This window comes from Peromyscus eremicus, chromosome 5 (genome assembly GCF_949786415.1).
Source record: "Peromyscus eremicus chromosome 5, PerEre_H2_v1, whole genome shotgun sequence".
Classification (NCBI taxonomy): Eukaryota; Metazoa; Chordata; class Mammalia; order Rodentia; family Cricetidae; genus Peromyscus; species Peromyscus eremicus.
The window spans coordinates 102,995,750-103,015,963 of NC_081420.1; the positions used below are offsets into that span (position 1 = coordinate 102,995,750).

A 20,214-nucleotide genomic window follows, 5' to 3' on the forward strand; every position below is an offset into this window, starting at 1 on the left:
GCCATTAGCCACATTCTAAACAATTTATTTAGTTATCCTATATTTCAGGCTGCTTTTGGCCCTTAAACTAGGCCCTCACTGCTCCAGGCATGGGGCCATGCAGCCTAATAGAACCAACCAGCGCCCAGCAGTCTGTGGCCACAGTGATGGCTATAACCGCTTCATCTGCCGCCGCTCCTGTCGGCGTTGGCGTTTTTCATTGTGTTCTGGTGCTGGCGCTCCACTGTCTGCCGTGAACCAGGGGCCCAGTACATTTACCCACAAGAGGTAAAGGGCCCGGCCTGGAGCCTAGGACAGAAAGGGTAACTTGAAGCCAGTTGCAGGGACTAGTGGGGGTGGGGGTGTGTTAAGTACTTTCTTCTTCGGAGGCCCAGCCCTCCAGTCCACGTACCAGAAGCCAGAAGGACCAGATGTAGAGGGAGAAGCAGCTGAGCACCTGAACAATGGCTGTCAGTAGGATCACATCTTTAAGGTGCCTGTGGATAAAAGGAAGGGCTGCCAAGGATAGGAGACCGGCATGGTTCTACCCCCTTCCATACTGCTCAAGTAGTTGTGAGTCTTGGGCTGTGTGGGCCCCAGCGCCCCAGCCCTGGGGCCGCTCACCTGGGCTGGCGATGGGGGACACTCACTCTGCCATGCCCTGCTCCATGTTGAGGTCCATGCCACCATCCATCAAGGACCCATCCTCGGAGAAGGCTGCCCGAGCCATCGAGCTCATAGAGTGGTAACTGGCCCCATATACTGCCAAACTAAAGCCTAGGGCCATCTGCAAAACAAGAAAGAGTATCAAAAGCTGCTCGGCACTGACCCTGTACACTCACTTTCCAGGATGGGGATATGTTGTTTTAACTCCAGCACAGTGGCTGTGCCTTAATCTACTGCTATTTCAGCCAGCAACTGCAACTCTGCAGTTACCGGCCTGCTTCTCTAGCAGCTGCCTGGCCACTCAGGTCACAGCCTGAATTCTGTTCCCACAGGCGCCAGCTCTGCCACTTCCACTAAAGGTAGCTTTAACTAAATCTCTATTCTAATTATAAAGCTCAAGATCCAAAGGCTGGGGTGAAAACCTGCTAGCTCAGAGGCTGAGTAGCAACTAGCTAACCTCCTTGCTGACATCTCCCAAAGAGAGCCTCCTTCAGCTCTGACAAACAAACAAACAAAAGCCACACCACTACAAGTCTCTCCCTCCCTCTCCCAGATGCCCTCTGATGCTCTATGATTACTTCCTGTCAACTAGTTGCTAACTCAGCCTCCTGACCCAAGGTTAATTTTATTTAATTAACGCAGATGCATGCTTGGGTTTCACAGTGTGACTGAAAATCCCCCAACAAGGATACTTACCCAGGCCCAAAATGAGGCAGATGAATAGAAGAAAACCAAGGTCACGAGGCAGTATATGGCCTACGAGCAAACGCAGGATCAGGCTGGAGTTGAAAGCTACCCCCAAATGACGGGCTTTCCTCAACTCTGACCAAGAAACCAAGCGGTAGAAGGGCTCTGCTTCCTGAGTCAGACAACTCTGACACCCATGTCAGTCCAGGAAAGAAGTCAGTGTAGTGTGAGGACAGCCAAACTCAGCTGGGACTCACTGCTTCATTTCTTCATTTTGTTTCTAATTCTAGTTCACACTTTCCTCTGTGCCTGGCACTTTTTTTTTTTTTTTTTTTTGTTTGTTTGTTTGTTTTTGAGGTAGGGTTTCTCTGTGTAACAGCTCTGGCTGTCCTGGAACTCACTCTAGACCACACTGGCCTCAAACAGAGATCCACCTGGCTCTGCCTCCCAAGTGCTGGGGTTAAAGGTGTGTGCCACCACCGACCAGTACCTGGCTATTTTTTAAAACACGTTTTAAAATATATTTTATGCATATAGTGTTTTGCCTGTATGTATGTATGTGCACCACATGTCTTCTTGTGTCCCTGGTACCACAGAGGTCAGAAGAGGGCACTGGATCCTCTGGAGCAGATGGCTGTAAACTACCATGTGGGTGCTAGGAATGGAACCCAGGTCCTCTCTCAACCACTCAGCTCTGGATATTGGGGGGGGGGGGGCAGGCAGTGCTGGTGATCAAACCTAGGCAAGGGCTCTACCACTGAGCTACACTTTCTGTTTTCACTCTCTTTCCTTGAGACTGGAGTCTTGCTTTTTGCTCAGGTTATCCTTGAACACTCTAGCCTCAGTCTTTCAAGTAGCTAGAATTACAGTTATGTATCACTGTGGCTGGCTTCTCTCATCCCTCCCCCCCTTTTTTGAGATGGGGTTTCTGTGTAGACCAAACGTCAAGCTTCCCGTCCTGCCTCAGCCTACCTAGTGCGAGGATTACAGGCTTGTGCTTTCATGCCTAGCTTTTCGTTTCTTTACAACATTCTCTTTTGGAACCTTGGCTGTCACTTACTAGTAACCCTAATCAGATAGCTCTAGAGAACACTGGAGCTATTAAAGGGCATAGAAAACACGAGGCAGGCAACTTACATTGGCTCCCAGTATGATCCTCAGGTAAAACTTGAGAGTTTCTTTGTTCTCTTCAAATATCTGCTTCTTCCCTCTTGTACCCACTTTGCCTTTGGGCTGCAGAGGAATGATGAGATGCTGTCAGCTTTTTCGCCTCACTCCTCACACCAGCTTAGTTATCGCCTCAGCGAAGTCCTTATCGTACTCTGTCAAACCTAGCAATCCCTGAGATGACTTCCACTCCTCTAGTCCATCCTCCCCCTATAGTCAAGACACCATCTTCACACTACCCCCAGCTATGATCGCCTAATGCTCTCCCTGAAATACCCCAAACTACATTAATACCTTCTTTGGCTCTCCTGGTAAGGTTCAGCTTTGGGCTAAGGACCTCTCCGAAGGAACTCCAGGGGAACTTAATGGCGTCCCTCTCCAGCTTATGGGGGGGAGGGGTAGTTCAGATCTGGAACTGACAACTGCCCCCCCGCCCCCGACTCGAACACTAGTTCTGGTATATTCCTGCGCTACTACTCTCCCGGCAACCCACTGGCTCTACCACACATTGGATGGCGCCCCTCCCTGGCCCAGTGCCTTATGCCTTCATGTCCTTCCTGTTTTCACTTCCCCAACACCGGGAAAGCTTTGCCGGTGCGGACGCCGCCCTACCCATCCTTCTTACCGCCATAGTGCGAAGCAAATACCCAGCCACGGAAACAAGGGCGAGTAACTGGAACTGCAGTCAGTAGAGACCACATCGGCAGCCCATGCACTTCCGGTACAGACCGAAGTCGTCAGGATTCTGGACGGAAGTGGATTCCATTTCCTTCCCAGGCCCCGCCCCAGGGGTGATGGGACTACACTTCCCAGAAAGCCTTGCGTGGGGGCGGAGACGGCAGAGAGGCGATGGCGGACTCACTGCCCCTGGAGGTGAGAGGAAGCGGTCCTCAGGCCTGGGTCGGGGACAGGCCCCGCCTTCGGGGTCCCGAGCTTTGGGGAAGGGCTGTCTGACAGCTCGCCCGGCACCTCCCGCCAGGCGGAAACCAGCCGCCCGGCGAATCCCAGGACCTGCAAACTCTGGGTAACAGCCCGCTTTGGGGCCACTTCGACCCCTTCGGTTGGGATACCATCCTCTCCTTACCCATTGGCCCCAGAAGATGACTACTCTGTCACCTCAGGAGGACAGACTCTCTAACCATCTCCTTCCCTTGAGATGGCCGTTCCCTCCCGCTCAGTTCTAGAAGATGTCCGCTCCACCATCCCTGAAGGGTAATCAATTTTATCCCGGTTGGCCCCTTAGAATGGTCGCTGCATTTCCTCCGCCCCTCCCCCACCGTCCTCGCAGTTGGAAATAGACTGCCCCCTCCCCATCAGTTCTGGGGACAGCAGCCAGGGTCTTTAATCTAAGACATGCCTGCTACATCCCTAGTGATGGCTGCCCCAGTATTTTTCACCCCGTGGTATGTTTGTTCCGTTAGTTAGAGGCAAGAGTACTCTGCTCTCATGGGTAAGGAGATACAGATACAGGCCTTGTGTCCTGTGTCTTTTTTGAAATGGCCTCTCTATCTGTTTTTCCCTGGGAGTTGGCAGCCCCCTCCCATTACCCAAGAAAGGCCACTTTCCCCTGAATCCTAGAATGCACCCTCTCCTTAGCATAAATAGAACCTGCAATGACATCCTAGTCCCTTTTGGCCCCAGAGGTTATCCTCATACCTGTAAATCCCATGGATGACCAGTAGTAGTCCCTTGGGGTGGGCTCGTAGGATGACCACTCCACCATTATCTCTACCTCTCTAGCCATACGAGAGAGGCTACTCCATTCTCAGCTTAAGGAATTATGACCCTCCCCCATGAAGACGTTTCCCTTTTTCTTTACTCCCAGGGTTTATCATCCCAGAAGACAGGTCAGCCACTCTCTTAGCCCAGTCTTCCCTCCTAGCCCACTAGAGATGGGCCTTTGGTCTGTCCAGCCCCATCAACACTCTTCTTCATACCTCTCCTTTCTGGTCCTAGTCCTTCTTCTCTCAATAATAATCTGCTTCATCTCCCACCCCTTCCCTCAGCAAACCTTTGGTAAAAGTAGGGGTAAAGGACTCTCTATTTTTAATCCAGCAAATACTGGCTGAATACTGCCTATGTACTTAGCATCCGAGGAGAGAAGGAGAGAACGCAATGGGCTAGTGAACTGCTAGTCACTGCAGAAGGACTTCCCAGAAAGAGCTTCACATAAGGAAAAGAAAATAGACTTGCTATATTGGTAGGGAGGATGGACTGGGGATGTTCTGAGACCAGCAGACCCAAATATGGAGGCCTGGCAATGCTGACCCAGGAGTGAGGATTTTGTTCTGAGATTATTGGGGAACACAGAAGATTTTTATCAGGGGTAGTGAAACTGGATACGTTTTGGAAAATTAACTCTATGACTATATAGAATGGACTAACAAGGATGAACGTAGAAACAAGGAGGCTGTAAAAGGAATCTAGGTCTAGGGGGATAAACTTTAGAGCTATTAAGATGATGAAGTTGCAAAAGTAGAAATGTTAATAATGGCCATCTGGCAGCCATTTATGGACCATCTAGGTCCCTATAAGACTAATTTAGATTATTATTATTATTATTATTATTATTATTATTTGGTTTTTTGAGACACAGTTTCTCTGTGTAGTTTTGGTGCCTGTACTGGATCTCACTCTTTAGACCAGGCTGGCCTCAAACTCACAGAGATCCGCTTGGCTCTGCCTCCCAAATGCTGGGATTAAAGGCGTGCGCCACTGCCACCTGGCTAGATTATTTTTAATGTCTTCATTTTTCATACGTATAGAAACTGAAGCTCAGAGAAGTCACATACTTTGGAGATACTTACCTGGAAAGTAGTAGAGCTAGGATTTGATGAGTCTGAGTTAACCTTGCCTGAAACTTCAGTTTTGTGAGTAAAGAATGAAAGACCATGAATCCAAGTATCACTAGGAACCTCAGATTGGGAGTACAGTTGGCAGTAAAAGGTAAAGTTGGACTGAGGGTAAAAATAGCAATTTGGGTTGAGATTAGGTTGAGAACTATTTGAGTGTCGGACCCTGTAGACAATTGGCAGTATGAGACTAATGCTTGGTTAACATGACAACATAAAGCTATTACATTGTTGACTATTCTTGTACAAGTAAACAGAAAATCAAAAGATTGAACCTTGGGAGTCATGGGGAATACAGAAATAGGACAATTAGCATGTTCACCTAGAAATGTTTGCCTAGAAAACATTGCCCTAGGACTTGAGGAGGGAAGATTCTAAAAGAAAAGGACAGTTAATAGGAAATTGTTCCTGGCCTCCCAAGTGGCCCCTTTCTTAGTCCTAGATAGAGCCACCAACCTCACCACCTGTAGACTCATAGAGCACAGTTAGAGGGAAGAGGAGAGTCTCCCAAACTTGCTGTGTTGTCCTACCTTAACCGCTAGCTGAGAAAACAAACTGATACTAGAGAAGATGGGAAAAGAATAGGGGGTCCCAAAGCCAGACATCATGGCTCACACTCACAATTCTATCACATGGGATATAATTCTACTAAGGCAGGAGAATGGCTGTGTGTAAGTCTGGGTACAGAGTGAGTTCCAGGACAGCCTGGATTACATAGTGAAACCCTGTCTGAATGAGAGAAAAAAAAGAGTAGCATTCGACTTATGTTCTAGATCTATGGAAAATGCTATGTTTGTGACTTCTCACAAGAACCTATTTAAATCTCACTGCAGTTGCCATTTCACAGACAAAAACAAGGCTCAAGGAAGTCAGCTAGCCAAGTGGAAACTTGGACTAGGTTTGTCTGGCCCCGGTGCCAGACTGTTTCTACCAAACTGGGCATGAATTTGGATTCTTCTTACTTGGTACAAACCTGAACTCAGAAGTGGCTCATGTTAGGTCCATTCTCAGGAGATGTGCCTGGAGGCTGGAGAAGGGAAGCAAATAATTCATGAAGCTTTGGGTCCAAGATGGACTAGAAGCCAATGCTCCTATGCCCTCAGACCCAGTTCTAACAGCCCTCAAACACCTTATCTTTTTCCCTCAGATGCTCACATATATCCTGAGCTTCCTACCTCTGTCAGATCAGAAAGAGGCATCCCTTGTGAGTCGGGCTTGGTACTGTGCAGCCCAGAATGCCCTTCGAGAGGTAAGGTACCCACCTCACTTGATTCATTCTGAGTTGTCCCTCACTTCAACTTGTTCATGGCCCTGCTTATGCATCATCTATCCATCCATCCATATATACTCATACATTAATACATACAAGTCTTGGGGTATATAGGTGAATAAAACCTAGTCCCCCTAAGAAGTACATTGTCCAATGAAGGAAAAAGACAGCATGAATCATTGTGATACTGTGTGTTCAGTACCATAGCACTCAATGAAAAGGTAAAACAAAGATAAGGGTACCCAAACAAGATCATCCAGTAGCATCAGGGAAGGCCTGAGAGAATAGGATGAGAGTGCATGTTGGTCGTCTAGAACTGGCATCAAGGTATGGAAGTTCTGAAAACAGTCACACAAATTCCAAATAACTGTATTGAGTTTTATGTGGGGGTATGGTAGGAGAGGAGACTAGAATGTGGCCAAGATTGCAAGGTGGCAGATGTGCCAGGTAGCAGAGCTTGGGCTTTCTTCCAGTTAGTTGTGGGGCCTTTAAGAAATGTGAAGGCAGGGCTGGAGAGATGGCTCAGCAGTTAAGAGCACTGACTGCTCTTCCAGAGGTCCTGAGTTCAATTCCCAGCAACAACATGGTGGCTCACAACCATCTGTAATGAGATCTGGTGCCCTCTTCTGGTATGCAGGCAGAATACTATTGGTGAAATTATTTAGGCCACTCCACGTAGTTAAAAGGAGATTTATACTGTATATATAATAAAAAAAAAAAGAAGGAAAGACAGGGCTGGAGAGATGGCTCAGTGGTTAAAAGCACTGACTGTTCTTCCAGAGGACCTGGGTTCAATTCCCAGCACCCACATGGAAGCTCAGAACTGTCTATAACTCCAGTAATGGGGTACTAAAACACCAATGTATATATAAAATAAATAAGTTATTTAAAAAAAAGAGAAGGAAAGAAATGTGAAGGCAGGTAAGAGACAGTGTGATATGGACTCCACAGTGGACTAGAGGGGTGAGACTGAGTATGGGGAGGCAGCCCAGCCAGGAGGGAAATACAGACACCTGTACTATTGAAAGACAATGATCTTCTGTTAATTTTGATTTAGTTATTAGTGAAATTAAGGTTTTTTTTCCTCATTAGCAGTTTTGTCCTTTATCCACTTAACGGGTAGGGTCTTAGTAGTTTGCTTGCCCATTTTATGAGCTTTTTATACGTTAAAGATTAATTCTTTATATATTTGTTAAAATATATTTCTGATATGTTTGCCCTTTCCTTTCATTTGTAGATAGCTGTTTTATTTCTGAGATATAGAAATTAAACTTCTGTGTTGTTGATTGTTTTCTTTTTCTTTCTTCCATGGTTTTTAAAGATCCCTTGCCCTCCAGAGATTTCATCAGTGTATACTTGTATTTTTATTCTTTTAAAAAATACGACTGATTTCTAGAGTAGTGATTGGCTCAACAAAAATAAATTACTTCTGTTTTATGGTTTTAATGTTTTGTTTTCTTTCTTTTTTTTTAAGTTTAATTTTTTTTTTGGACAGGGTCTTACAATGTAGCACAGGTTAGCCATGAACCACTAGCCTTAGCCTTCTAAGTGCTTAGATTATAGGCCTGAACCACCACACCCTGATTGGCTTTAACTTTTATCAGTGAGAAGTGTGTTTTATTCATGAAACTTATTTTAATTTATATGATAAAGTATGGAGCTGATCTGTTTGCTTTTCAAATAGCTCCTACATCATTTCTATCTAATCTTCTCTGTTAGGTTAGAAACCCCTCTGTTACATATCAAATGTATACATGTAAGTAGAGTCTGTTGTTGGATTATCTATCTGGTGTCATGGATCTTAATGTCTAAAGGAATTGTATTTTGGACTTGTTGAAAAATTTAGAATGAAAAATTTAGAGTATGAGATATCCAGTTGCCAAAACTCAGTTGATAATTGAATGTCTATGTGAGAAATTCAAGAGAAAGGTATGGGTAATAAATATAGACTCAGATGTAATTAAAGAATGAGTAGGGCAGGAAGTGTAGCTCAGTGGTAGAGTACTTGACTAGAATGTATCATGCCCTAGGTTTGATCATCACCCAGAACTGAAGAAAAAAAATGGATGGAAGTAAAGCCCCAAATCTGAGTAACTCCATGTAAGGGAAAAGTGTAACAAACAGAGGACCAAGGCTGGAGAGCATTTAAAACACCAAGTGGATGATTAATGATGTAAAATCCCATAGGGACTGGCAAAATAAAGAACAAATAGTGCTCATAATATATGCTATGTATGCTGTTGAATGTGGTGGCACCTGCCTGTAATCCCAGCACTTGGAAGGAGAGACAGGAAGGTCAGGAGTTCAAGGTGCATTACCATGCCTGGCTGGGATACAATTCGATATATCAAGGAAATGGAGTGGAAGGGACATGTGGGTGTTAAGAGTGAGGGTAACTTGATCAAGGGTGGTAAGAGTTTAGGAGGCCCAGCAGATTCGGGGATAGATGGTGGATTCAGGATTGGATATTTTGTATCAGGGTTTCTAGAGGTCCATGAAGCAGTTGATCTCTAATATGGTTGAGGAAAACAATATGGATCAGAAAGTAGCTGGGGTCAGGCCTGGTAGCACATGTCTGTGATCTCAGCCCTTGGTAGACTCAAGCAGAAAAATTGCAAGTTAGAGTTCAACCTGGGTAAGATTCTGTTTCACAAAACAACAAAAAGAAAAGATAGGACTGGAGAGATGATTCAGTAGAGTGGCTAAGAGTGCTGGCTGTGAAAAAAAATCCCTAGCACCTACGTAACCCTCTCCTGTAACCTCAATGCTGTGGCAGGCAGAGACAAGAGAATTGATGGGGTTTGCTGGCTGCTAGCCTAGCTCCAGGTTCAGTGAGAGACCCTGTCTCAGGGGAATAAGGCAAAGAGTGATAGAGCAGGACATTTAGTGTCCTGCTCTGGCTTCCACATGTACCCCTATTCCACACTCATACAGCACATGCTCCCATACCAAAGACCCTATTGCCCCATAGGGTGAAGTATAGTGTGACAGAGAGCTCATGGAAGAGGACAAAGATTGTCCATGTGTATGTGTTATTAGGTATAACAAGGCAGGGAGAACCTACTCATCTATGGTCTGGGTCTGTCTTTTAATAACTCCAGAGAGACCAATGAAAAACAGGCTAAAAGGCAAGAGGAGAGCCAGGGGACACATTGGAAGTAACACAAAGTTAATAGCAATAGCCTTTCCTTAGCAGGTGGCATGGTAAAGAGGACACTGTGAAAGGCTAAAGAGAAGCTCCTACATGGTAGTGACTTGCTGGAGGGGAGCTGGGACCAGGAATGAGTGATTCTGGCAGGAAGGAGGGGAACTAAATGGCCCAACAGTGAGTGTGTCCTCATACTTCCTAGGGGAAAACTGGAAAGAGAAAATTTGGAGATGAGAAAAGGTGCTATAGCATTAGGAGACTGAGGCAGGAGGATTGCTGTGATCACAAGGCCATCTTGGGCTACATAGTGAATTCAAGGCCAGCTTGAACTACATAACCAGACCCTTTCCCCAAAAACCAAACCCCAAATCTATTGTTCATAGCCTCTGAGGAAGGACCAATGGAAAGACAAAAACAGCAGAATTCCCAGGAGATGAGGTGAGGAAAGCTCAGCAAGCCAGAAGAAAGGACTGCCTGAACCAAAGACTAGGAGTCAGAGGCAGGGTTCTATCAGGAGCCAGCTAGCAAGCAGGAACGGACTTCCCACCTGATGGCTTTGGTTGCTTTTTGAAGCAGGACAGTCCATTTCTTTCTTTTTCTTTTCTTTTCTTTTTTCTTTCTTTTTTTTTTTTTTTTTTTTTTTTTGTGCTTTGTTTTGTTTTGTTTTGTTTTTCCAGACAGAGTTTCTTTGTGTAACAGCCTTGGCTGTCCTGGAACTCACCTTGTAGAACAGATTGGCCTCAAACTTACAGAGATCCACTTGCCTCTGCCTCCCGAGTGCTGGGATTAAGATGTGCGCCCATTTCTAAGAAGGCTAGGTGCTGCAGAGCAGCTTTTGCAGCAGGCCCAGAGCAGGAGAGAACGGTGGGTTAGGTGAGAAGGGAGGAAGCGGGATAGGGAAGGCCATGGCTTCTTCAGCAGTATTCCGTTATCTCCAGCACAGACTGCAAGTAGGCAGCTGGGTTTGTTATCTATGAGTAGGCAGGAAGAGTGGGCACAGCAGCATGGGGGAGGAAGACTACAAGCCCTCAGGAGAGAGCCGTCTCATAGAGACCTTCGAGGAAGAAGAGGGCGGAGGGAGTGGTCAGGCTCCTGGGGATGGGTGAGAGGGGACAGGGAGAGCAAGGAGGGAAGGAAGAGAAGGCTGGGGTCTGTGCCTGAGACCCTGTTGTAGAGCTGGTACTGCTGCGGCTAACTGGGAGCTCCAGATCCCATCGACACGGTCCCTGCTAGGGTGAGAACGGTGGAAGGCCAAGCTGTAGGTACACAGGCATCTGGGGTCCTGGCCCGACGTCACCATTTCTATACCCCAGAGAGCAGTCTGCAGAGCCTGTGCTCCAAGGCTCAGGTGTAGGCAGGTGGAGCAGGAGGCAGTGTCACCAGCCACTGACACTGTGGAAGATAGTTGTCAACTAGGGCAAAGCTGGAACTGAGTCTCCCACGCCAGGCCAGGACACCTGGGCTCTGTGACTTCTGATTCCTCCTGCCCTCCCATTTTGTTCACTTAATCCTAGTGTATCCCAAATAATGATAAATAAAGCAGGGAAAGGCAGTGCCCCCACATGCTTCCAAGTTCTGCCTAGTGCCCTGCAAGCCCTGGGTGGCCACCATTGGATTGGTCACTGTGGAGCAGTTCAGATTCTTTCCACTGCTGTCTTCCTGTCCAAAGTACTTAACTCTCCCCAGAGACCAGTACTCTGAGCACAGAGTTGTATTTCACTGCAGTTTTCTGAAAGGAAAGCACGTGCCTTAGCTTTCGGATCCCTGTACTAAGCAGCAGGAACACTTCTCTCTTAGAGGCTCTCCAAGCCTGTGCACAAGCCTGTAGTCTCACTGTGAGACTTCACTAGGTACTGAAAAGCCCCGACCTCCTACAGTCAAGGGGCGATTGTCTTTTTCAGAAGTGGGTACTTAAAGTGACTGCAGGTGCTCCTAAGATGCCAAGATGGGGAAAGGAGACCAAGGGCTTCCATGGGCATCTGTGGGTGGAGTGGCTGAAGCTAGAGCAGGTACCCTTCCAGTCCTCTCTCAAGCCTCCAAAAACAGTTTCTTAGGGCCTGGAAAAGGCCAAAGTCTAGAACCCAAGAGCCCTACTTGCATCTGCCCCTCAAAGAAGTAAATATTCTTCTACATTTAAAAAAAAAATGTAAAAGACTGCCCTTTGGCCCCTGCAATTCCATCCAACTGACCTCAGGAGCAGGTTGACCATTGTGTAAAGGGTTCAAGGCTGGCATGGCTAACACTGACAATAGTCAGGGGCCACTGGAGATATGGCTCAGTTGGTTGAATACTTGCCTAGCCTGTACTCAGCCCTGGGCTTGATTCCCAGTATTACATAAAACTAATAGTAGTGATGCATGCCTGTAACCCAGCACTTGGGAGGAAATCTAATCAGAAGTTCAAGGTCATCTCCTGATATATAGCAACTTTAGGGACAGCCTGAGCTATGTGAGACCTTGTCTCAAACAAACAAACAGTGGGGCCAGGTGTGGTCTCAAGTCTCTCTGCCCAGTAGCTGGAAATCCTGTGGGCCAGACCCTGCCTATTTGTCTTGTGGCTGCCAACTGTGGATGGCACCCTACGGTGATTGCCAGTGCCTTCTCTTGGCTGTTTGTCTGCCTTGTTCACAGAGAGGTAGTGGGAAATGGAAGAACATTCCTGGCTGCTCAGGCTCTCAGGAAAGGAAGGAAGCTAAGCTCCTTTGTGCTTGTAGCTGTTAGCACAGAGGCCCTGTGGCTCTTAGGCTCCTAAGCTATACGAGTGGTGGGGGCGGGCGCTGCCTGGGCAACTGAGCTGCTCACAGCTCCTCCAGCTCTAGTAGATTCGGCATCAGACCGATCCACATGGTGTGCGGGGCTTCTCAGTGGCTGGAGGCTGCTCCGATTTTCTCTCTACAGCCTTCCTTCTCAGATCGTTTGATCTCTTTCCCCAGCCCTTCACACTGGGAACTTCCTCCAGCTCTCCTTAAACCTGAGAGAGAAACCTAGGCCCTTGGGAGTCTCCACTAGTCTATAGCAAGGGGATCTGATAGGGACCTGTGGTGAGTGCTCCTCTTGCAGGGACCAGGGAACAACCACAGTCTAGAAGTGGGATCAGGAAGAGGATCACAGGGATTCCTGTGAGAGAGACCATGAGATGGTCTCTGTTTTTTTCTTTTTTTGAGACAGGGTTTCATGTAGCCCATCATGGTCTCAAAAATGTCCTAGAACTTCTGATCCTCCTGCTTCTACCCCTCAAATACTGGTTTCTGTAATACCAGGTGTCGAACCTAGGACTTTGTGCTAGACAGCCAACTACTCTACCAATTGAGCTTCTCAATTCTCAGCTCCCCAGTTTTGCCTCTTACCCTATCCTCCTCCCCACCACAACAGTCACGGTGGCTGTTTCTGCTGAGAAAGAAGCCAGGCTGTCTCCCCCATTGGTAGGGATGGGTTATGGATTGGTTGGGAGGATAGTGCCTCTATGATTTTGCAGGATTGCCTGCTGCATGTCAGGGCTGCCTTTTGCATGCCCTGTTGGTGCTATTCTGAGGGAAACAGAGAACAGGGTGCTTTTGTTGTTGCTGACAAAGGTAAGTGTTTTCTAGAACTCAGCTTTCCTGCATTAGAACCATGTTGATGGTAAAACTAAAGCCTTCCTTAAGAACCACTTTCCTGCTACCTAGGCAACAGGTAGGGCAATTGGACTAGGTGATTTTTTTTTTTTTTTTTTTTGAAGCTCTAACTGGGCTGCACACATGCTAGGTAAGCACTCTACTACTGAGCTGCATCCCTGATCTGGTGGACAGGATTTGGGGAGTCCCGTTGTCGTCTTCCCTGCTACATCTCCTGCAGAGATGTGATACAGGTGTTCTAGGCATGTGTTAGAATGAACACACACACCGACACACACGCACGCATGCATGCACACACGCACACACGCATATGCACACCTCTGCTCACACATTTTTTTGCAAATATTCATGTGCTTGAGCACTCAGGCCACCAGGGGACTAGACCTTGGTGTTTATTCCAGACCTCTGGTACTTGGACTACAAGAAGCTGAGTGACACCTGCTTCACTTCTACCTTCCAGTCCTCGAAGCCCTCTCTAGGAAGTTGGGGCCGTCGGCTGCTTACCTAGTGTCGAGATCCTGGCTGGGCCAGCAGATCTCAAGACCTGAGACTGCAAAAGATCGTGGTCCAGCCTTCTTTGTTCTCTCACCCCACAAAGGCGTCAGTGGTGTCCTATAGGCCACAGCCCTCCTGTGCTCAGTTTGCTGACTCCCCACTCTATCCTCGCCCCTCTGTGGGTATCTAGTACTGTCCTCCACTCACCTTCCTGATGGCCCAATAGTCATTTCCTCCCAAATCCAGCAGGTTTGCCTTCCTGCTTCCCACTTTGTTTCTCTTCCCAGCTCCCACTTCCTGCCTGCACCCTCCTCAGCTACACATGACACACACACACACACACCAGGGATGGGTGCTCATTGTAGAAAGGCCTTTCTTAACTGTCTTCCACCTCTGAGAAATCTAACCTCAGGCCTGCTGCTACCCTATAGACAAATGTGCGGTACAACATTCCTGTGTCCTCTGCCTCACTCTCGGCCATCAAGAACTTGGGCCTCAGGGGCATTTCACACATCAGCTTGACCAATCTGGATGGCTCACCAGCTTCGCACCAGGTACTGCAGTCTGTTGCTTACCACTTAGGCCCACACCTGGAGAGCTTGTGCCTGGGTGGGGGCAGCCCCACAGAGGCATCCTTCTTGGCCCTGATCCTGGGATGCCCAGTCCTGCGCACTCTTGATCTCAGCGGCTGCAACAGTCTTTTCACATCAGGCACTCTGCTGGCTCAGCCTGAGACAGCGCAGTGTGTCCGAAAGGCATTGAGTGGCCTTCGTGATCTTAACCTGGCTTGCCTGCGTGACCTGACTGACCTCAGCTTCAACCATCTCAGTGGTTGTTTCCCTAGCCTGGAACGCCTCTCCTTGGCCTACTGCCATCTTACCTTTGAGTTAGGCCCAACCTGGGGCTCCATTACCCCGCAGGTTTCCTCTCCCTCCCAGCTTTCCTTCCACAACCTGCTTCAGTTCGTCAAAGAGCGAGCTGGTAGGCTGCGGGCCCTAGACCTTAGTGGTACTGGCTTGCCACCTGAGGCCCTACAAGCCCTGGGCCAAGTGACTGGACTGCAGCTGGAGGAGCTGAGCTTACACAGCTGTAGAGACCTCTCCTCAGAGGCTGTGGCCACCCTGTGCCGCCAGCAGCCTGGCCTTACTTCCCTGGACCTCAGTGGCTGCTCAGAGCTGACTGACAGGGCACTCTTGGCTGTGAGCCGAGGCCTCCAACACCTGCGGCACTTGAGTCTGAGGAAGCTGCAGCGGCTGACTGATGCGGGTTGTGCAGCCCTGGGGGCCCTGCATAAACTGCAGAGCCTGGACATGGCTGAGTGCTGTCTCGTGAGCGGTCGGGAACTGGCCCAGGTCCTAGGCTCAGTTCACAGAGCTCCACCTGCACTGACTTCTCTCAGGCTGGCTTACTGCTCTTCACTGAAGGTGAGTTACTTTCCCTCCCTCCCTTTCCAGGGCACCTGGGGGAGCTGGGCCTGTGGCCTCAGAGGGGCTAGCCAGTGTTTGTGTCCCAGGATTAGTAGTTAGAAATGAATTTGGGATGTGGTCTGAAAGGTAACAGCAGCTTAGATAGATAATGTGGTGGCACATGCCTCTACTGTCCTTGCTGGCCTGTCTCTACACTGTGTGTGAGTTCTGGAAGGAGGAAGCCCAAAGAGTGATAGAAAATGTGACAGGCAGTGGTGGCACACGTCTTTAATCCTTAACAGCACTCACATGGGAGGCAGAGGCAGGCGGATCTCTGTGAGTTAGAGGCCAGCCTGGTCTACAGAGCGAGATCCAGAACAGCCAGGGCAACACTGTCTTGAATGACCAAAACCAAAAATAAATAAATAAATAAAGAAAAGAAAAGAAAAAACAGAAAGAAAGAAAGAAAACTTGGCAGGCATGGTAGCACACACCTTTTATCTCAGAGGCAGGCAGATCTCTGAGTTCAAGGCCAGTGTGGTCTACAGAGTGAGTTCTAGAACAGCCAGGGCTACACAGAGAAACCCTGTCTGGAAAAACCAATAGGAGGTTTTGTATTGTATTGCACTGAGGAAGATATTCAGTAGGCAGGGCCGTGGGCGGGTCACTTGGGAGCTTTACCATCACCTCCTGGCGGAAGTCAGACCCGTCCGTCATGGGGCTCAGTATTGCCCATATGGGTGGCATCCATTATTTCTGACAATGTCAGCTGGTCCCTTTTTGGTGGGTTATCCCTTTAACCTCTTACTATGACAAGAGCATTCCAAACCCAAAACTTATCTCAGCTTCATTTCATGGCAAGCACTCCACCCCTAACAACTCCTTGGCCACCAGTGTCTCTTAGCTGCTTTACCAGTCCTCATGCCCCACAGCTCTCTCTGAATCTACACACCCAGATTGTGTGCTCTGCTTGTAGCTCCTGCTGCCAACTTCTCATGGTGGTGGCATCACTGATGTCAGGTTCAGAATCTAGAGGAAATAGATCTGATTGGTTCACCTGTGCACTGGTGGTCCAGTGGGCAGTCATCAGTGTTGCCTCAGCCCATCCTTTCAAACGGGCTGAGAGCACAGGCATGGCAGCTACCTGAGAAGTACCTGTCTACATCCTTTCTTGTGCCACACATAGTCTTGGCCTTTGTGTCTTCCAGCAACTTCATCTAGGTCTCCCACCACTCACAGCCCACCCTGTTCACTCCAGACTTTCACGACCAACACAGGGACCATGTTGCTCTCTCTCATTCAGACCCTTGCAGATGACCCCTGCCAAGCCTGGAGGCACAAGCTGCTGTGCCTTTTCTTTTGTCCTCCTAGGATGCCTCAGTGCTCTCCATGATCCCAGCACTGGGCCCAAGCCTCAAAGTGCTGGACTTGTCCTCCTGTGTGGCCCTCACTAACCAGACCATGCAAGCCATCTGTACCTACCTTGTTCACCTGTCAGTCCTGCGCCTGGCTTGGTGCAAGGAGCTCCAGGACTGGGGGCTTTTGGGGGAGAAGGAGCCAAGTGAGGAGCCTATGCTAAGTCCCCAGGTATGAGATCCTTGAAATTAGGGAGGGTGAGGTGACCTTGGTCTCTGCTGCCCTCTGCACTTCCTGAATCTTTAGCAGAACTTATGAAGAACCTGAGAAGCAGTGGTTTCTTCCCACAGCTACCCCAAGAGGTGGAAAATCAGGCCCCAGACCCTCAAGAGCCTAATTCTGAGTCACAGGGCCCCTCCCTGCTCATGCTTCAGGCCCTGCAGGAGTTGGACCTCACAGCCTGCAGCAAACTGACTGATGCCAGTTTGGCCAAGGTGTGAATAAGCTGAGGACATTGGGGCTGGTGCTAGGGGATTGGGCCAACCCACTTTGTTCTTGGAGTCCCTTTCTCTTTGGTTTCTGGTAGAAGCAAGGAACCTGGAAGGGGCCCAGGTTCTGTGTCCCAATGCCATTCTATATCCCTATTGCAGGTGCTCCAGTTCCCTCAGCTGAGACAGTTATCATTGAGCCTACTGCCAGCACTCACAGACTTGGGCTTGGTAGCTGTGGCTAGGGGCTGTCCCAGCCTGGAGCGCTTGGCACTGAGTCACTGCAGCCACCTCAGTGATGAGGGATGGGCCCAGGCAGCCAGGTTCTGGCCCAGGCTGCAACACCTCAACCTGTCCTGTTGCAGTCAGCTCACAGAGCAGTGAGTGTTTGATGGCATTACATTGAGCCACAGTGCACGGGCTGGGCTTGGGTCTGACACTCACTGGCTCAGGCACTCATGCTATGGCCTCCTTGCAGAACTCTGGATACCATTGGGCAGGCATGCAAGCAGCTTCGAGTGTTGGATGTGGCCATGTGTCCTGGTATCAACGTGGCAGCTGTCAGGCACTTTCAAGCACAGCTGCCTCAGGTGACCTGCATCCAGTCCCGCTTTGTGGGAGGGGCTGACCTGACCCTAACGCTTTGAGCCAGGTCAGTAACTATCCCTGAAGCTCATCTTCCTTCACCAGTATAGCCCTAGCCCAGGCCTCTGGACCTGAGTTTGCCCTAGTACCTTCTCCTGCTCTAGAACCTTTTCTAAGACTCAGGATGGGACCATTCCAAGATACTTGCAGCCCCAGTGTACCCTACAGATGGCAGCAACCTCTTTCCAGCTACACGTTGGCTGCCATGGGCCCTGCTCACAGAGGAGCTGGGCCCGATGCTGGGGAGGGCCACTCTGTGCCTCCTGCCAGCCTGCTACTCAGACCTAAAGCCTTTGTTCTGCCTGCTCCCAGGGGGTCTCCACCCCTCCTGAGCTTTAGCAGTCAATCCATCAACTTCATTGTAAACCAAACAAGATTAAAAGTTCCAGATTTTATGTCTTCCTCTGATGTTCTCAGACTAAGGGGTCTCTCCCTTCTCCATCTCAGTTAACACAGAGAACCTCAGATGCCCCCACACTGACTCAATTAGGTCCTGGCTTCCTCCACATAGGAGATTTTGGAGGCCTTTCCCAGCACAACCCTTCTGGACATGCCCTGCTGCAAAGGCACTGGTCTTAACCAGACTTGGGAACAACTGTTTAGCAGATTCATGTACTGTCTTGGGGTAGGGTAAGAAATAAGACAGCAAAGAATCTCTGAGTAGGAGGGTCCTAAGTGGTCATATAGTCCAAACCCTCTGAACAATGCCAGTGCCTTCTCAATAGCAGCTCTGAGGTAGTCTATCCAGTGATCCTCTTGTGTGTACCCATGCCTTGTCTGTCTGTTTATTAGTTCTAGAAGCAGCTAGCCGGTGCTGAGTACCTGCAGCCACTGTGCTTCAGGTTAGAATTCAGAAATGCCATTGTTCTCCCAATCACCAAGCTCCATAGGGAGGCAAATAAGCCAGTAGACACAACAGTGTGGTATGCAGGGGATGTATGAACAGAGAATTAGCACCCGGGGCAAGGAACCTAGGGCAGCAATGAATTTAGAGGGTCAAGGAAGGCATCAAGGCAGTGAAAATGGCAGAAGAGGGCATAGAGGTCAGATGGACAGACTGGAGCTGGTTCTGGTATGGAGGGGTATGTGTAGGGAGGATGCTGGCTTGACAACAGGAACCTTGAAGACCAAATGGAAGGACTAAAACATGTCTGTGCAACTTACCAGCTTAACTCAGTATTCAACCGTGGTAACCATAGTAATAGAACAGTAGTGAGATACTGAACAATATAGGATGTGTCTTAGTTACTGTTATGTTGCTGTGGTGAAATACTATGACCAAGGCACTTATAAAGGGAGGAATTTCATTGGGGGCTTGCTTATAGTTGCAGAAGGTTAGTCCATGACCATCATGGTGGGGAGCAGTAGCTAAGAGCTTACATCCTGATCCATAGGTAGCAGTCAAAGAGAGAACTAGACTACCTGCTGTGGGCTTTTGAAGCCTCAAAAGCCCATTCCCAGTGCATACCTCCTCCAAGGGTACACCTACTAATCCTTCCCAATCAGTTCCACTAACTGGGACCAAGCATTCTGATATATGAGCCTATGGGGGTCATTTCTCATTCAAACCACCATAGGGTATATGTATGAGTATGTAATCACATTAAATTTGTAGTGTTGGAGTGGCAGCTATTGAAATGATCAGAGGAACAAGACTAGAAGCCAGAAGTTAGGGGGCTATGCCAGGATGGTGGTAGCATGGACGAGTAATGAAGATACTGAGAATTGACTGTATTGGGACACTAACTGCAACTAGGACCTCTACCCTCCGTTTCCACCTTAAACTCAAAAGTCTGTTCTAAGTGTAGTAGCAAGGCTCTGTGTCCAAGTACGGACACTCTGAAGATTGGAAGTGTAGTCATGTTTTTTGTTTTTGTTTTTGTTTTGCGGGGCCAAGTGTTTTGCTAGCACTATCTCCAAAGGAAATGCCATTTAATCAATTTTAGGGCACAGCATTGATGAATAGCATGTTAAACACAGTATTTGAGGAGTAATGAATGGTATATAGAAGTTACTCAGGATAGTGGTAGCTTTCAGCCTACCCTTTGGGGCCCCTGGATTGCTGAATTATTTGTCTTAGGGGCTTGGAGTTTGTGACTGTTGCCTCCAACTGGACCCACCTTGTCTCAGCACTTCTGCCCCACAGACTCTGGCTTGTCTGTGATCACCACTTCACATACGATCGTGAGTTAGATCGTAATTCTCTTGTGCAGATCTACCCCTTTGGAGCTGACGGCCTTCTCCGCAGCTTTGCGTCTCTCCCTCATGCCTCTCTCTCACCAAAGGTCTCTGCATCCCATGAAGGACAAGGGCCAGGGCCAAGCAAGGTTGGGAAATGAGGGCAGAGTACCAGGAGCCTCGGAAGCGTGGCTTCCAGACAGACCCCTGAAGCCCAGGACCGTGTCCATTTGGGGCAATGTGTTCAGCCCTGCTGCTTCTCTT

General features: G+C 48.5%; 2 protein-coding genes across 10 annotated transcripts; one reads left to right on the plus strand and one right to left on the minus strand.

Moving 5' to 3' along the window:
• Positions 1–9: 9 nt before the first annotated feature.
• On the minus strand, positions 10–18,974 carry Tmem208 (transmembrane protein 208). Of its 2 annotated transcripts, XM_059264167.1 has the most exons (8): positions 18,937–18,974; positions 6,325–6,378; positions 3,125–3,366; positions 2,470–2,565; positions 1,342–1,401; positions 630–766; positions 392–476; positions 10–288 (listed from the first exon to the last, which is right to left on the minus strand). In XM_059264167.1, exons 3-8 carry the CDS (start codon positions 3,128–3,130, stop codon positions 151–153), a joined length of 522 nt encoding a protein of 173 aa, XP_059120150.1. In that variant the 5' UTR covers positions 3,131–3,366; positions 6,325–6,378; positions 18,937–18,974; the 3' UTR covers positions 10–150. The 2 variants fall into 2 exon arrangements, with proteins under 2 accessions (XP_059120150.1, XP_059120151.1); XM_059264168.1 differs by lacking the exon at positions 10–288 and having other exon boundaries at positions 604–766.
• LOC131911801 (F-box/LRR-repeat protein 2-like) lies at positions 3,243–18,167 on the plus strand. Of its 8 annotated transcripts, none has more exons than XM_059264160.1 (8): positions 3,243–3,372; positions 6,499–6,600; positions 14,309–15,301; positions 16,655–16,870; positions 16,990–17,133; positions 17,290–17,507; positions 17,606–17,779; positions 17,877–18,167. In XM_059264160.1, the coding sequence occupies exons 1-7, from the start codon at positions 3,349–3,351 to the stop codon at positions 17,772–17,774; spliced, it is 1,866 nt and encodes a 621-aa protein (XP_059120143.1). In that variant the 5' UTR covers positions 3,243–3,348; the 3' UTR covers positions 17,775–17,779; positions 17,877–18,167. The 8 variants fall into 8 exon arrangements, with proteins under 8 accessions (XP_059120143.1, XP_059120148.1, XP_059120149.1 ...); XM_059264165.1 differs by having other exon boundaries at positions 14,309–14,431; positions 14,798–15,301; positions 17,606–18,167; XM_059264166.1 differs by having other exon boundaries at positions 14,309–14,431; positions 14,816–15,301; positions 17,606–18,167.
• Positions 18,975–20,214: the final 1,240 nt, after the last annotated feature.

What these genes read in the sequence shown, in the direction of transcription:
- Tmem208 (XM_059264167.1), bottom strand. An exon ending in ATGGAGCAGGGCATGGCAGA is followed by an intron (nt 477 to 629) that starts GTGAGTGTCCCC and finishes TTTTATCCACAG; the next exon opens with GCACCTTAAAGATGTGATCC. An exon ending in TCTGGTCCTTCTGGCTTCTG is followed by an intron (nt 289 to 391) that starts GTACGTGGACTG and finishes TTTCTGTCCTAG; the next exon opens with GCTCCAGGCCGGGCCCTTTA.
- LOC131911801 (XM_059264159.1), top strand. Translation starts at nt 3,349, where the DNA reads ATGGCGGACTCACTGCCCCTGGAG. An exon ending in CTTACTGCTCTTCACTGAAG is followed by an intron (nt 15,302 to 16,654) that starts GTGAGTTACTTT and finishes TTGTCCTCCTAG; the next exon opens with GATGCCTCAGTGCTCTCCAT. An exon ending in AGCCTATGCTAAGTCCCCAG is followed by an intron (nt 16,871 to 16,989) that starts GTATGAGATCCT and finishes TTCTTCCCACAG; the next exon opens with CTACCCCAAGAGGTGGAAAA.